Consider the following 15,973-nt stretch of genomic DNA (forward strand, 5'->3'; position numbering starts at 1 on the left):
TGGCACAGTTTTCTGTGCCCCCCACAAAAGTCTACACCATCACAGACGGCTCCAGTCAGCAGGAGGCAACGGTTCCGTCAGATGGTGACAGACTACATGTCTTGCCCTCTTGCTGTACTCCCAGACGGCTCTTCCCCTTTCAAGTTTTGGGTCTCAAAGCTGGATACATGGCCAGAGCTAAGCCAGTATGCATTGGAGGTGCTGTCTTGCCCTGCGGCCAGTGTATTATCGGAACGTGTCTTTAGTGCTGCAGGTGGTGTACTAACTGACCGTCGCATGCGACTATCCTCCGATAACGTTGACCGGCTTACTTTCCTGAAAATGAACAAGGCCTGGATCTCGCAGGAATTTGCCACTCCTCCTCCTGATTAAATAATTAGGTCACTGTATACGTTATCCAGGTCTCCTGTTGTGTTCATCTTTCTACCACCTGAACTTAAATTCCTGTGCTCCAACACCGCCAGTTGAGGCTCAGAAGTGCCGTCTGCACAGTCAAAACATACGACCCAGTGTTATTGGGTTTCAGTAACGTCAGCTGATCCCCAGCTGTGTAGCCGGCAATGTGTCATGCGACCGCCACGCTGACACAACAACTGAAATGTAAGGGAATCTGTCCCCCCCCCCCCCCCCCAAGGCGTTTGTTACTGAAAGAGCCACCTTGTGCAGCAGTAATGCTGCACAAGGAAAAGGTAGCTATTTTTGTTTAGCTCCTTGCACACGCAGAACTTAACACTTATAAAATGTGTCCCCTGCAACCGTAAAACCGTCCCGGAGGTGGGACTTTCCTTCGTAATGTGACGCAGCACAGCCGTCATTCCTACCCCCCCGGCGCCGCGCACCGGCTCCTCAGCGTTGTTTTATTCCGTCCCGGAGCCTGCGCTGTTATGTTATCCTGTGGCCAGGCACACTTAGCGCTGCCCGTCTTCTGGCATCATTTGGTGTCAGGATGGCTGCGCCTGTGCGGCCGCGCTGGCAGAGAGCCCGCCTCGCAGTGTCTTCTGATTTAATCCCACTGGGGGCCTGGGATCCATGGACATGCGCAGTGCATATCTGAACCTCCACCTCTCACTCATTTCCCTATGGCTTCTTCAGACTGTTCGGTGTCAGCTGGTCCCCAATAGCATGCCACGGCCGTGACACCGCACAGTCTTAAGAAGCCGTAGGGAGGGGAGTGAGAGGCGAGGATATGCACTGCGCATGTCCATGGATCCCAGGCCCCCAGTGGGATTAAATCAGAAGACACTGCGAGGCGGGCTCTCTGCCAGCGCGGCCGCACAGGCGCAGCCAGCCTGACACCAAATGATGTCAGAAGATGGGCAGCGCTAAGTGTGCCTGGCCACGGGATAACATAACAGCGCAGGCTCCGGGACGGAATAAAACAACGCTGAGGAGCCGGTGCGCGGCGCCGGGGGGGTAGGAATGACGGCTGTGCTGCGTCACATTACGAAGGAAAGTCCCACCTCCGGGACGGTTTTACGGTTGCAGGGGACACATTTTATAAGTGTTTAGTTCTGCGTGTGCAAGGAGCATGATGAAAAGAGCCACCTTTTCCTTTTGCATCTTTTGTGCTGCACAAGCTGGCTCTTTCAGCTACAAACGCCTTGGGGGGGGGGGTTAAAGGTTCCCTTTCGACTTTCTCAGGCTTCGGCCTACATTGTGTTCCTCTGCTTTTCCACCTGTCCCTGGGCTCCAACACCGCCAGTTGCCGTCCAGAAGTGCTGTACGCACAGTCAACAGTCCCTCCTCTGTTATTGGGGTTCAGTAACGTCAGCTGTTCCCCTGCTGTGTGTGTGGCAATCCCTCCTACCTCCTCCAACCTCCTCCTCCTCCTCCACCTGTCCCTGGGCTCCAACACCGCCAGTTGCCGTCCAGAAGTGCTGTACGCACAGTCAACAGTCCCTCCTCTGTTATTGGGGTTCAGTAACGTCAGCTGTTCCCCTGCTGTGTGTGTGGCAATCCCTCCTACCTCCTCCAACCTCCTCCTCCTCCACCTGTCCCTGGGCTCCAACACCGCCAGTTGCCGTCCAGAAGTGCTGTACGCACAGTCAACAGTCCCTCCTCTGTTATTGGGGTTCAGTAACGTCAGCTGTTCCCCTGCTGTGTGTGTGGCAATCCCTCCTACCTCCTCCAACCTCCTCCTCCTCCTCCACCTGTCCCTGGGCTCCAACACCGCCAGTTGCCGTCCAGAAGTGCTGTACGCACAGTCAACAGTCCCTCCTCTGTTATTGGGGTTCAGTAACGTCAGCTGTTCCCCTGCTGTGTGTGTGGCAATCCCTCCTACCTCCTCCAACCTCCTCCTCCTCCTACACCTGTCCCTGGGCTCCAACACCGCCAGTTGCCGTCCAGAAGTGCTGTACGCACAGTCAACAGTCCCTCCTCTGTTATTGGGGTTCAGTAACGTCAGCTGTTCCCCTGCTGTGTGTGTGGCAATCCCTCCTACCTCCTCCAACCTCCTCCTCCTCCTCCACCTGTCCCTGGGCTCCAACACCGCCAGTTGCCGTCCAGAAGTGCTGTACGCACAGTCAACAGTCCCTCCTCTGTTATTGGGGTTCAGTAACGTCAGCTGTTCCCCTGCTGTGTGTGTGGCAATCCCTCCTACCTCCTCCAACCTCCTCCTCCTCCTACACCTGTCCCTGGGCTACAACACCGCCAGTTGCCGTCCAGAAGTGCTGTACGCACAGTCAACAGTCCCTCCTCTGTTATTGGGGTTCAGTAACGTCAGCTGTTCCCCTGCTGTGTGTGTGGCAATCCCTCCTACCTCCTCCAACCTCCTCCTCCTCCACCTGTCCCTGGGCTCCAACACCGCCAGTTGCCGTCCAGAAGTGCTGTACGCACAGTCAACAGTCCCTCCTCTGTTATTGGGGTTCAGTAACGTCAGCTGTTCCCCTGCTGTGTGTGTGGCAATCCCTCCTACCTCCTCCAACCTCCTCCTCCTCCTCCACCTGTCCCTGGGCTCCAACACCGCCAGTTGCCGTCCAGAAGTGCTGTACGCACAGTCAACAGTCCCTCCTCTGTTATTGGGGTTCAGTAACGTCAGCTGTTCCCCTGCTGTGTGTGTGGCAATCCCTCCTACCTCCTCCAACCTCCTCCTCCTCCACCTGTCCCTGGGCTCCAACACCGCCAGTTGCCGTCCAGAAGTGCTGTACGCACAGTCAACAGTCCCTCCTCTGTTATTGGGGTTCAGTAACGTCAGCTGTTCCCCTGCTGTGTGTGTGGCAATCCCTCCTACCTCCTCCAACCTCCTCCTCCTCCTCCACCTGTCCCTGGGCTCCAACACCGCCAGTTGCCGTCCAGAAGTGCTGTACGCACAGTCAACAGTCCCTCCTCTGTTATTGGGGTTCAGTAACGTCAGCTGTTCCCCTGCTGTGTGTGGCAACCCCTCCTACCTCCTCCAACCTCCTCCTCCTCCACCTGTCCCTGGGCTCCAACACCGCCAGTTGCCGTCCAGAAGTGCTGTACGCACAGTCAACAGTCCCTCCTCTGTTATTGGGGTTCAGTAACGTCAGCTGTTCCCCTGCTGTGTGTGTGGCAATCCCTCCTACCTCCTCCAACCTCCTCCTCCTCCTCCACCTGCCCCTGGGCTCCAACACCGCCAGTTGCCGTCCAGAAGTGCTGTACGCACAGTCAACAGTCCCTCCTCTGTTATTGGGGTTCAGTAACGTCAGCTGTTCCCCTGCTGTGTGTGTGGCAATCCCTCCTACCTCCTCCAACCTCCTCCTCCTCCTACACCTGTCCCTGGGCTCCAACACCGCCAGTTGCCGTCCAGAAGTGCTGTACGCACAGAGCCAAACACCTCGCCAATGTGTTAGTGGGGTTCAGCACCGCCAGCTGTTCCCCTGCTATGTATACGGCAACGTGTACTGCGACCGCCACGCAGTCACAACAAGTTTACTTTAAGGGAACCTGTCCCCCCCCCCCCCCCAGGCGTTTGTTACTGAAGGAGCCACCTTGTGCAGCAGTAATGATGCAAAGGGAAAAAGTGCCTCTTTTCGTGGTGCTCCTTGCACATGCGGAACCTAACAGTTATGAAATGTGTCCCATCACAGCGTTAAACCGTCCGGTAGGTGGAACTTTCCTTTGTCGTGTGACGCAGCACAGCCATCATTTTTACCCCCTTGGCGCCGTGCGCCGCCTCCTCAGCGTTGTTTGAATCTGTCCCGGAGCCTGCGCTGTTAGGTTAGCCCTTGGCCATGCACACATTTTGCGCTGCCCGTCTTCTGACATCATTTGGTGTCAGGCTGGCTGCGCCTGTGCGGGTGCGCTGGCCGAGATCCCGCCTCGCAGTGTTGTCTAATGTAATCCCACCGCGGGCCTGTGATCCGTGCCCGTGCGCAGTGCATATCCTCGCCTCTCACTCCCCTCCCTACGGCTTCTTCAGACTGTGCGATGTCAGCTGGTCCCTAATAGCATGCCACGGCCGTGACACCGCACAGTCTGAAAAAGCCGTAGGGAGGGGAGTGAGAGGCGAGGATATGCACTGCGCACGGGCACGGATCACAGGCCCGCGGTGGGATTACATTAGACGACACTGCGAGGCGGGATCTCGGCCAGCGCACCCGCACAGGCGCAGCCAGCCTGACACCAAATGATGTCAGAAGACGGGCAGCGCAAAATGTGTGCATGGCCAAGGGCTAACCTAACAGCGCAGGCTCCGGGACAGATTCAAACAACGCTGAGGAGGCGGCGCACGGCGCCAAGGGGGTAAAAATGATGGCTGTGCTGCGTCACACGACAAAGGAAAGTTCCACCTACCGGACGGTTTAACGCTGTGAGGGGACACATTTCATAACTGTTAGGTTCCGCATGTGCAAGGACCATAATTGAAAGAGCTAAGTTTACCTTTTCCAGCATTAGTGCTGTACACAATGGCTCTTTCAGCTACAAACGCCTGGGGGGGGGGGGGGGTTAAAGGTTTCCTTTCAACTTGCTCGAGTGCAGGCTTCGGCCTACACTCCGCTCCCCCTGCTCCTCCTGCTGACCCTGGGCTCTAACACCGCCAGTTGGGGCCCAGATGTGCTAGCTGCACAGAGAAAAACACCAGCCAATGTGTCAGTGGGGTTCAGCACCGCCAGCTGTTCCCCTGCTGTGCAGCCGGCATCGTGTCCTGCAAAAGCCACGCAGACACAAGAACTGAAATTGAAGGGAACCTGTCCCCCCTCCCCCAGGCGTTTTTACGTTATCCAGCCACCTTGTACAGCGGTAATGCTGCATGTGTGCAAGGTGGCTCAGAAACGTATTCTCCTCGCACATGTGGAACTGAAAACACGTCTGCAATGTGTCCTCTGTGTGACCATTTAACCGTCCCGGTGGTGTGACTTTCCTTTGTAATGACACGCTGCAACCCCCTTGGTAGCGCTGCCCGTCTTCTGGCATCATTGTTTGGCTGGCTGCGCCTCTGCGGCCGCCCTGACCCACACAACGCCCCTCGGTGTCTTATTTATTGGGACTGCGAGGGTGTGATTGATGGGCAGGATCAGTGCATCAGTTCGCCTGTCCCTCCTCTCCTTCCGCCTTCTTCGGACTGTGCGGCTTCATGGCCGTGGCATGCGATAAGGGATCAGATGACGCCGCACAGTCTGAAGCGGGTGTAAGGACCCGAGTGTGAGAGGCCAACATATGTGCTGCGCCAGGCCCTGAATCCCAGCCCCGCAGTGTTTTTACAATGTTAAGACACTGCGGGGCTGGGATTCATGGTCATCGCGAACCGCACCGGCCGACATTAAATGATGTCAGAAGATGGGCAGCGCTAACAGCGCTAGGCCAGGGGATAACACGACAGCGCAGACTCCTGTACAGCAAATAACAACGCTCAGGAGGCTGCACCCAGCACCAAGGTGGGATTCTTGACATCTGTGCTGCGTCTCATTACAAAGGGAACTCGCGCCTCCAACACAGTTTGACTGTATAAAGGGCTAAATGTTATACGTGTTTCATTCAGCGTGTGCAAGGAGCGAAATTAAAAGAGCAACCTTTGACTTGTGCAGCACTACTGCTGCATAAGCTGTGGCTCTTCTACTTTCTAACCCCTGAGGGGGGGTTAAAGGTTACCTTTGAAATTGGTTCAAGTAGGCTTCGGCCTACACTCTGCTCCCCCTGCAGAGCCCGGGCTCCAACACCGCTAGTTGCTGTCCGGAAGTGCTGGCTGCACAGAGCCAAACACCTCGCCAATGTGTCAGTGGGGTCCAGCACCGCCAGCTGTTCCCCTGCTGTGTAGCCGGCAACGTGTCCTGCGACCGCCACGCAGACACAACAGACCCAAAGCTGCCGCCAGTGCAGGCTTCGGCCTACACTCCCCTCCCCCTGCTCCTGCTCCTCCTCCTCCTGCTGACCCTGGGCTCTAACAAACCGCCAGTTGGGGCCCAGATGTGCTAGCTGCACAGAGAAAAACACCAACCAATGTGTCAGTGGGGTCCAGCACCGCCAGCTGTTCCCCTGCTGTGCAGCCGGCAACGTGTCCTGCAAAAGCCACGCAGACACAAGAACTGAAATTGAAGGGAACCTGTCCCCCCTCCCCCAGGCGTTTTTACGTTATCCAGCCACCTTGTACAGCGGTAATGCTGCATGTGTGCAAGGTGGCTCAGAAACGTATTCTCCTCGCACATGTGGAACTGAAAACACGTCTGCAATGTGTCCTCTGTGTGACCATTTAACCGTCCCGGTGGTGTGACTTTCCTTTGTAATGACACGCTGCAACCCCCTTGGTAGCGCTGCCCGTCTTCTGGCATCATTGTTTGGCTGGCTGCGCCTCTGCGGCCGCCCTGACCCACACAACGCCCCTCGGTGTCTTATTTATTGGGACTGCGAGGGTGTGATTGATGGGCAGGATCAGTGCATCAGTTCGCCTGTCCCTCCTCTCCTTCCGCCTTCTTCGGACTGTGCGGCTTCATGGCCGTGGCATGCGATAAGGGATCAGATGACGCCGCACAGTCTGAAGCGGGTGTAAGGACCCGAGTGTGAGAGGCCAACATATGTGCTGCGCCAGGCCCTGAATCCCAGCCCCGCAGTGTTTTTACAATGTTAAGACACTGCGGGGCTGGGATTCATGGTCATCGCGAACCGCACCGGCCGACATTAAATGATGTCAGAAGATGGGCAGCGCTAACAGCGCTAGGCCAGGGGATAACACGACAGCGCAGACTCCTGTACAGCAAATAACAACGCTCAGGAGGCTGCACCCAGCACCAAGGTGGGATTCTTGACATCTGTGCTGCGTCTCATTACAAAGGGAACTCGCGCCTCCAACACAGTTTGACTGTATAAAGGGCTAAATGTTATACGTGTTTCATTCAGCGTGTGCAAGGAGCGAAATTAAAAGAGCAACCTTTGACTTGTGCAGCACTACTGCTGCATAAGCTGTGGCTCTTCTACTTTCTAACCCCTGAGGGGGGGTTAAAGGTTACCTTTGAAATTGGTTCAAGTAGGCTTCGGCCTACACTCTGCTCCCCCTGCAGAGCCCGGGCTCCAACACCGCTAGTTGCTGTCCGGAAGTGCTGGCTGCACAGAGCCAAACACCTCGCCAATGTGTCAGTGGGGTCCAGCACCGCCAGCTGTTCCCCTGCTGTGTAGCCGGCAACGTGTCCTGCGACCGCCACGCAGACACAACAGACCCAAAGCTGCCGCCAGTGCAGGCTTCGGCCTACACTCCCCTCCCCCTGCTCCTGCTCCTCCTCCTCCTGCTGACCCTGGGCTCTAACAAACCGCCAGTTGGGGCCCAGATGTGCTAGCTGCACAGAGAAAAACACCAGCCAATGTGTCAGTGGGGTCCAGCACCGCCAGCTGTTCCCCTGCTGTGCAGCCGGCAACGTGTCCTGCAAAAGCCACGCAGACACTTGCTCTTGGACCTTCTGCTCCCCATCCTGGTTCCAGTACCGTCAGCTGGTTCCGGGCAGAGCCTTTGGCTTAGGTGCCTCCCTTTGGTATCCGAGTTCCACCAACGTCAGGTGGTCCTTGGTAGTGCTTTCAGGCACGGGTACCTCCTGCTTAGTAACCGGGTTCCAGTAACGTCAGCTGGTCCTCGGTAGTTCCATTGGCTCTTGGACCTTCGGCTACCCATCCGGGTTCCAGCACCGTCAGCTGGTTCTCGGCAGTGTCTTTTGCTCTTGTACCTTCTGCTCCCCATCCTGGTTCCAGTACCGTCAGCTGGTTCCGGGCAGAGCCTTTGGCTTAGGTGCCTCCCTCTGGGTATCTGAGTTCCACCAACGTCAGGTGGTCCTTGGTAGTGCTTTCAGCACAGGTACCTCCTGCTTAGTAACCGGGTTCCAGTAACGTCAGCTGGTCCTCGGTCGTTCCATTGGCTCTTGGACCTTCGGGTAGCCATCCGAGTTCCAGTTCCATCAGCTGGTTCTCGGCATTTTCTCAGCCTTCTTGTACCTTCTGCTACATTTCCAAGTTCAAGAGACTAAACACGATGACCCGGAAGACCACCCCTAAGATGACGACGACACCAGAGACGACAACCACCGTGATGACGACGACCCTGGAGACGATGACCCTGAAGACCACCCCGATGACGACGACCCCGGAGACCACCCCGATGACGACGACCCCGGAGACGACGACCCTGGAGACGACGACGACCTGGAAGACCGAGAAGCAGAAGAACAAGAGGCTGCAGAACAAAGAGCAGAAGGACATTAAGCATAACACAAAATATCAGAGCAAAAAATATTATGTAAATTATAAGCAGAAGAAGACTAAGCAGTGTATGGGGGTGAGTCCGTTCCTCCTCGTGGTGCCCCTGGATAAAGCCTGATGCTGCAGGCCAAACTGAACGCGGACAAATGTAACTGTTTTGTGACAGGCAGAACGGAAGGTGTAATCTTCAAACTTTTATAGATAACAACTACGGGAATGCCTGTCACAAATAAGAATATGATGAAGAAGTAGAATATGATGAAGATAATAGTAAACTAAAAACAATATGAACAATGTAACCCAAAAAATAATAGGTAGAAGATGAAGAAGAAGATGAATAAGGTGAAGAAGTTGATGTCAAAGAAGCTGATGATGAGGATAATTAAGAAGAAAGCGTGGGAGAAGTAAAAAAAAAGGTGAAGGGCGTGGAAGCAGTGAAACATCAATATCTGACATTAAAAAAAAAATTAACATAGTCAAATTCTTTCTAACGCCGAACGTCATAAAAAAAAACGCAAAATCCTGCTATTCTATTACATTGGGCTAAACCTCTGTGCCTTTAATATCTCCGCCACGTCCCCCAATACATCCTACATTATTCTTAGTTGTTTTCCTTCATGTAGAATGAACCTACAAGTGTATAAAGGGTTTATTTTAATTCCGATATTTTTGTCCCATTGACTTGCATTGGGATCGGGTATCGGTATCGGATTAGATCCGATACTTTGACGGTATCGGCCGATACTTTCCGATACCGATACTTTCCGATATCGGAAGGTATCGCTCAACACTAGTTATGACATTTGTTTCACTGTGAGAACATTGCTCTTCTGTTAACTTTTTTTTTTCCTTACCTTTTAGGAAGGATCCTCATGGCTTCTTTGCTTTCCCAGTTACGGATCAGATTGCCCCTGGTTATTTCATGATCATTAAGCATCCAATGGACTTTAGCACCATGAAAGAAAAAATAACTGCAAATGAGTACAAATCCATCACAGAATTTAAGGTATATGTCACTGGTCATATGTATTGTATCTACAGAATTTATGGTGCTCATATGTAAGTGGACATAACGTCTTTGTTTTAGGCTAGGTTCACATTGCGTTAATGGGTTAACGCTAACGGACTGCGTTGCACGGCGAAAATGTCGCAATTAACGCCGTGCAACGGGTCCGTTAGCGCACCCATTGACAGCAATGTTATTTTTGCCTGTAGCGCATCGCTAGCGCATGCCATTTTCGGCACGCACTAGCGATGTGCCGTTCTTTTGTGACGGACCTCGGACGCTGCTTGCAGCGTCCGAGGTGCGCCCGAGGTCCATTCCTCGCTACCGCAGATCGGGGATCTGCGCTAGCGGGGACGGCGAACGCGGACCCTAGAGAAACATTGCGTTAGCGCAATCCGCTAGCGCTATGCGCTTAACGGATTGCCCTAACGCAATGTGAACCTAGCCTTAGAGGGACATTTTCTAAACTGTTAGGTTAGCATCTGTAGCGAAGGCACTTAAGCCTTCCTGAAATAGGCAGCATATATAAAGCTGTGAAATCTCAGTAGTGATTCACTTATTGTGGTGCTTATGTGTAAAACATATTCCTTAATTTAACGAACAGTTGGCGCTAGAATTTGAAATGTTGCAATTCTGTACTTGCATAAAACCTTTTGCCGTTTTTCCATCTGCTTCGAAAACCTTTGATAAACAAGCAAAGCATAGATTTATTTTTTTTTCATTTACTCATTTTTAGTGGAGAATGAAACCATATAAAATATGCAGAAAACAAAATATACAGCAAATACAATATACCGGACCTCAGCATTAAGTGAAATACTGGGATATAGGAAGGTTACACCATCTGTCTTAGATTTATCTGATGCACTATCCCAATAAAATTGTATACCCTTTGTTAGGGATTAAGGGAGCATTGGGATATTACCTCAACATGGACTGTACCCCAAGACTGGATGAGGGGGCACATTACACCATTTCTCTCATACCTTTGTAAACTTTGAAGAACAACGTCTGTTATTAAAAACAATATTTTTGTAGGATACCTCATTGTTCACTAATTCTTTCCATTAGAACAAGTAGCATGATCTTTCTCCCATTGAGCGGATAGCAATAGTTTTCCTTGCCATACAGTGTGCCTCAATGAGGAAAACTCCATCACGATGAGATCATAATTTATCATGTAAATTTTCATATAGCCATATCTCGGTCGTGTAGTCTACAGGACTTTCCACTACTTCTGATAAAATATTGAACACTCTCTACTAGTGATGAGTGAATATACTCATTTCTCGAGCATGCTCGGGGGTCCTCCGAGTATTTTTTAGTGCTCGGAGATTTCGTTTTCATCACCGCAGCTGAATGATTTACATCTGTTAGCCAGCTTGATTACATGTGGGGATTCCCTAGCAACCAGGCAACCCCCACATGTACTTATGCTGGCTAAGAGATGTAAATCATACAGCTGCGGCAATAAAAACTAAATCTCCGAGCACTAAAAAATACTCGGAGGACACCCGAGCGTGCTCGGGAAATCTCGAGTAACGAGTAAATTCGCTCATCACTACTCTCTACCAGAAACTTAAAAATTATGGCACAATGACATATAAAGTGGCAAAAATTTGCATGAGGATTGTGGCGCATATGTCAACAAACTTGTGTTTAATATAGAAGGTGCAAAGAAACACTGGAGTGTAATGTAAAGTTGAATCGATGTAATATTTGTTGCCGGAGAAACAAAGATGGGGCGCTCAAGTACTTCCAACCAAAGCTTATCTGTTAGTGCAGAGACTAAGGATTATGGCTTTTCCCTTTGCAATGGCTGTTGAGTCAGAGATTCTAGTATTTGGGAATTGTGTGTAAATCGCTGTTGCTATACCTGTAGAATCCTGAGTTTTAAATTGAGTTTAAGTTTTTAAAGATTAAAACTCCTTAAATTCATCAAGGTATGGCCCATGGTGGAGACTGACTAGTGAGGATGCACAATATTTAGATAGTCCCCTCTCATTCGAAGAAGTGAGGATTCATTGGGTTCTTTGTCGAATAACAAGTCTCCAGGGGAGGAAATATAATGAAATCTTGATTTTTCCAGTTAGGGTACTGTCACACAGTACCATTTTGATCGCTACGACGGCACGATCCGTGACGTCGCAGCGATCGTATGATTATCGCTCCAGCGTCGTAGACTGCTGTCACACGTTGCAATCACGGCGCTGGAGCGATGCCGAAGTCCCCGGTAACCAGGGTAAACATCGGGTAACTAAGCGCAGGGCCGCGCTTAGTAACCCGATGTTTACCCTGGTTACCAGCGTAAACGTTAAAAAAACAAACAGTACATACTTACATTCCGGTGTCTGTCCCCGGCGTTCTGCTTCTCTCCACAGCGCCATAGCCGGAAAGCACAGCGGTGACGTCAGACGTCACCGCTGTGCTCGCTTTCCGGCTGGCAGACGCTCACACAGTGGAGAGAAGCTGAGACGCCGGGGACAGACACCGGAATGTAAGTATGTACTGTTTGTTTTTTTAACGTTTACGCTGGTAACCACGGTAAACATCGGGTTACTAAGCGCGGCCCTGCGCTTAGTTACCCGATGTTTACCCTGGTTACAAGCGAACACATCGCTGGATCGCTGTCACACACAACGATCCAGCGATGTCAGCGGGTGATCAAGCGACGAAAGAAAGTTCCACACGATCTGCTACGACGTACGATTCTCAGCAGGATCCCTGATCGCTGCTGCGTGTCAGACACTGCGATATCGTAACGATATCGCTAGAACGTCACGAATCGTACCGTCGTAGCGATCAAAATGGTACTGTGTGACAGTACCCTTAGAGGTACAGTGCCTTGTGAAAGTATTCGACCCCCTGGAACTTTTCAACCTTTTCCCACATATCATGCTTCAAACATAAAGATACCAAATGTAAATGTTTGGTGAAGAATCAACAACAAGTGGAACACAATTGTGACGTTGAAGGAAATTTATTGGTTATTTTAAAATTTTTGTGGAAAATCAAAAACTGAAAAGTGGGGCGTGCAATATTATTCGGCCCCTTTACTTTCAGTGCAGCAAACTCACTCCAGAAGTTCATTGTGGATCATTGAGCGCGTCATCACCCCGTCTTTTTGTGACAAAGTGTATCTTTATTTGGGACAAAAGGTAACTCACAGGTCGATGATGATGATGATTGATGATGATGATGATGATGATTGATGATGATGATGATGAAGAATAATGAATGAATGAATGAAATTTGTCATTCCTCCTACACAGTCACATACCAGGGAGGAAGCCACTCAAGCCAGTGTAATATTGCACCTTTCTTTGGGTCACATGGTAACTCACATGCATTTATTCGCAGTCCACAGACTCCACTCTACCTCTCTGCTGTCTGCTCCTCCCACATGAGTCACAGTCACACTAGTGATGGGCAGTCCGGCTCTTTTTAGTGATTCGGCTCGTGAACCGGCTCTTTTTTAAAATAAAACTAGATTTTACTCTGTCATCGTTCCCGCTCTTTGCCTGTAAAGTGACAGCCTCATGATACACCTGTATAAGTATCTAGTGAAGCAGTAAAGACTGTTTTTATAGTGCTTTGGAACAAAGCACTATACTGTTATTCCACCGTGGTAAACTTCTTCTTATTATAGTGCTTTGGAACAAAGCACTATACTGTTATTCCACCGTGGTAAACTTCTTATTCTTATTATTATTATTCAGTCCGCACGTAATGCGGCCCGAACCGCTAAACTCACAGACTCCAGTGAGGTGTCATTTCGAAGCCAGCGTTCCTGAGAGGTGTGCTAAGTATTTTTCGTGTCGATCGGATTTGTAGTTTTGGCGCAATTTGCGTTTGAAAAAAGTGTCTCAATGCATTTCAATAGGGAAATTTTCCAATACGTTTATAATGGGCCTGATTTCTGAGGCAATTTCTAAAAATAACTGCCACCTGGCTGATTACCTCATTGATATGCGCAGTGAGACCCAGTTACTATGCCAACGCCTATAAACTCTACCAGCCCACCAGGTCACAAGTTTTGTCAGATAATATCAGCTCTTAAAGTGACAGTACAGCACAATTACAAAGCACTATCTGTAGTCTTATCATTATTGCCCCGCTCACCAAATCGGACCCAGCCCACCAAATCGGACCAGAGTGCCCCCGCTTGCCAAATCGGACCCAGAGTGCCCCCGCCCGCCAAATCGGACCCAGAGTGGCGCCGCCCGTCAAGTCGGACCCAGAGTGGCGCCGCCCGTCAAGTCGGACCCAGAGTGGCGCCGCCCACCAAATCGGACCCAGAGTGGCGCCGCCCGCCAAATCGGACCCAGAGTGGCGCCGCCCGCCAAATCGGACCCAGAGTGGCGCCGCCCGCCAAATCGGACCCAGAGTGGCGCCGCCCGCCAAATCGGACCCAGAGTGGCGCCGCCCGCCACATCGGACCCAGAGTGGCGCCGCCCGCCAAATCGGACCCAGAGTGGCGCCGTCCGCCAAATCGGACCCAGAGTGGCGCCGCCCGCCAAATCGGACCGAGTGGCGCCGCCCGCCAAATCGGACCCAGAGTTGCGCCGCCCGCCAAATCGGACCCAGAGAGGCGCCGCCCACCAAATCGGACCCAGAGAGGCGCCGCCCGCCAAATCGGACCCAGAGTGGCGCCGCCCGCCAAATCGGACCCAGAGTGACCCGGGCCACCAAATCGGACCCAGAGTGAACCGGGCCGCCAAATCGGACCCAGAGTGACCCGGGCCGCCAAATCGGACCCAGAGTGGCGCCGCCCGCCAAATCGGACCCAGAGTGGCGCCGCCCGCCAAATCGGACCCAGAGTGGCGCCGCCCGCCAAATCGGACCCAGAGTGGCGCCGCCCGCCAAATCGGACCCAGAGTGGCGCCGCCCGCCAAATCGGACCCAGAGTGGCGCCGCCCGCCAAATCGGACCCAGAGTGGCGCCGCCCGCCAAATCGGACCCAGAGTGGCGCCGCCCGCCAAATCGGACCCAGAGTGGCGCCGCCCGCCAAATCGGACCCAGAGTGGCGCCGCCCGCCAAATCGGACCCAGAGTGGCGCCGCCCGCCAAATCGGACCCAGAGTGGCGCCGCCCGCCAAATCGGACCCAGAGTGGCGCCGCCCGCCAAATCGGACCCAGAGTGGCGCCGCCCGCCAAATCGGACCCAGAGTGGCGCCGCCCGCCAAATCGGACCCAGAGTGGCGCCGCCCGCCAAATCGGACCCAGAGTGGCGCCGCCCGCCAAATCGGACCCAGAGTGGCGCCGCCCGCCAAATCGGACCCAGAGTGGCGCCGCCCGCCAAATCGGACCCAGAGTGGCGCCGCCCGCCAAATCGGACCCAGAGTGGCGCCGCCCGCCAAATCGGACCCAGAGTGGCGCCGCCCGCCAAATCGGACCCAGAGTGGCGCCGCCCGCCAAATCGGACCCAGAGTGGCGCCGCCCGCCAAATCGGACCCAGAGTGGCGCCGCCCGCCAAATCGGACCCAGAGTGGCGCCGCCCGCCAAATCGGACCCAGAGTGGCGCCGCCCGCCAAATCGGACCCAGAGTGGCGCCGCCCGCCAAATCGGACCCAGAGTGGCGCCGCCCGCCAAATCGGACCCAGAGTGGCGCCGCCCGCCAAATCGGACCCAGAGTGGCGCCGCCCGCCAAATCGGACCCAGAGTGGCGCCGCCCGCCAAATCGGACCCAGAGTGGCGCCGCCCGCCAAATCGGACCCAGAGTGGCGCCGCCCGCCAAATCGGACCCAGAGTGGCGCCGCCCGCCAAATCGGACCCAGAGTGGCGCCGCCCGCCAAATCGGACCCAGAGTGGCGCCGCCCGCCAAATCGGACCCCGAGTGACCCCACCCGCCAAATCGGACCCAGAGTGGCGCCGCCCGCCAAATCGGACCCAGGGTGGCGCCGCCCGCCAAATCGGACCCGGAGTGGCGCCGCCCGCCAAATCGGACCCGGAGTGGCGCCGCCCGCCAAATCGGACCCGGAGTGGCGCTGCCTGCCAAATCGGACCCAGAGTGGCGCCGCCCGCCAAATCGGACCCAGAGTGGCTACAACTACCAAAACAGCGACTGTGGGGCACCCAAGTGTGAAAGTCTTGCTGGGGCAACCCGGGCACCATTCCAAAGCACTATCTGTAGTTCCTTCAGGAAATACCCATCTAGTTCTTATTATTATTATTCAGTCCGCACGTAATGCGGCCCGAACCGCTAAACTCACAGACTCCAGTGAGGTGTCATTTCGAAGCCAGCGTTCCTGAGAGGTGTGCTAAGTATTTTTCGTGTCGATCGGATTTGTAGTTTTGGCGCAATTTGCGTTTGAAAAAAGTGTCTCAATGCATT

At 53.5% G+C, this 15,973-nt stretch overlaps 1 protein-coding gene across 10 annotated transcripts in view; it reads left to right on the plus strand.

The window, feature by feature from the left end:
* Nucleotides 1-15,973, plus strand: part of BRD9 (bromodomain containing 9) — a 301,749-nt gene that overhangs the window by 86,432 nt on the left and 199,344 nt on the right. For all 10 annotated transcript variants that reach the window (XM_077269514.1, XM_077269516.1, XM_077269517.1 and 7 more), the window contains exon 5: nt 9,496-9,640. In XM_077269514.1, coding sequence (XP_077125629.1) covers nt 9,496-9,640 — 145 coding nt within the window. The remainder of the gene's footprint in view (nt 1-9,495; nt 9,641-15,973) is intronic.

The sequence above is a fragment of the Ranitomeya variabilis genome, chromosome 6 (assembly GCF_051348905.1).
Source record: "Ranitomeya variabilis isolate aRanVar5 chromosome 6, aRanVar5.hap1, whole genome shotgun sequence".
In the NCBI taxonomy this organism is placed as follows: domain Eukaryota; kingdom Metazoa; phylum Chordata; class Amphibia; order Anura; family Dendrobatidae; genus Ranitomeya; species Ranitomeya variabilis.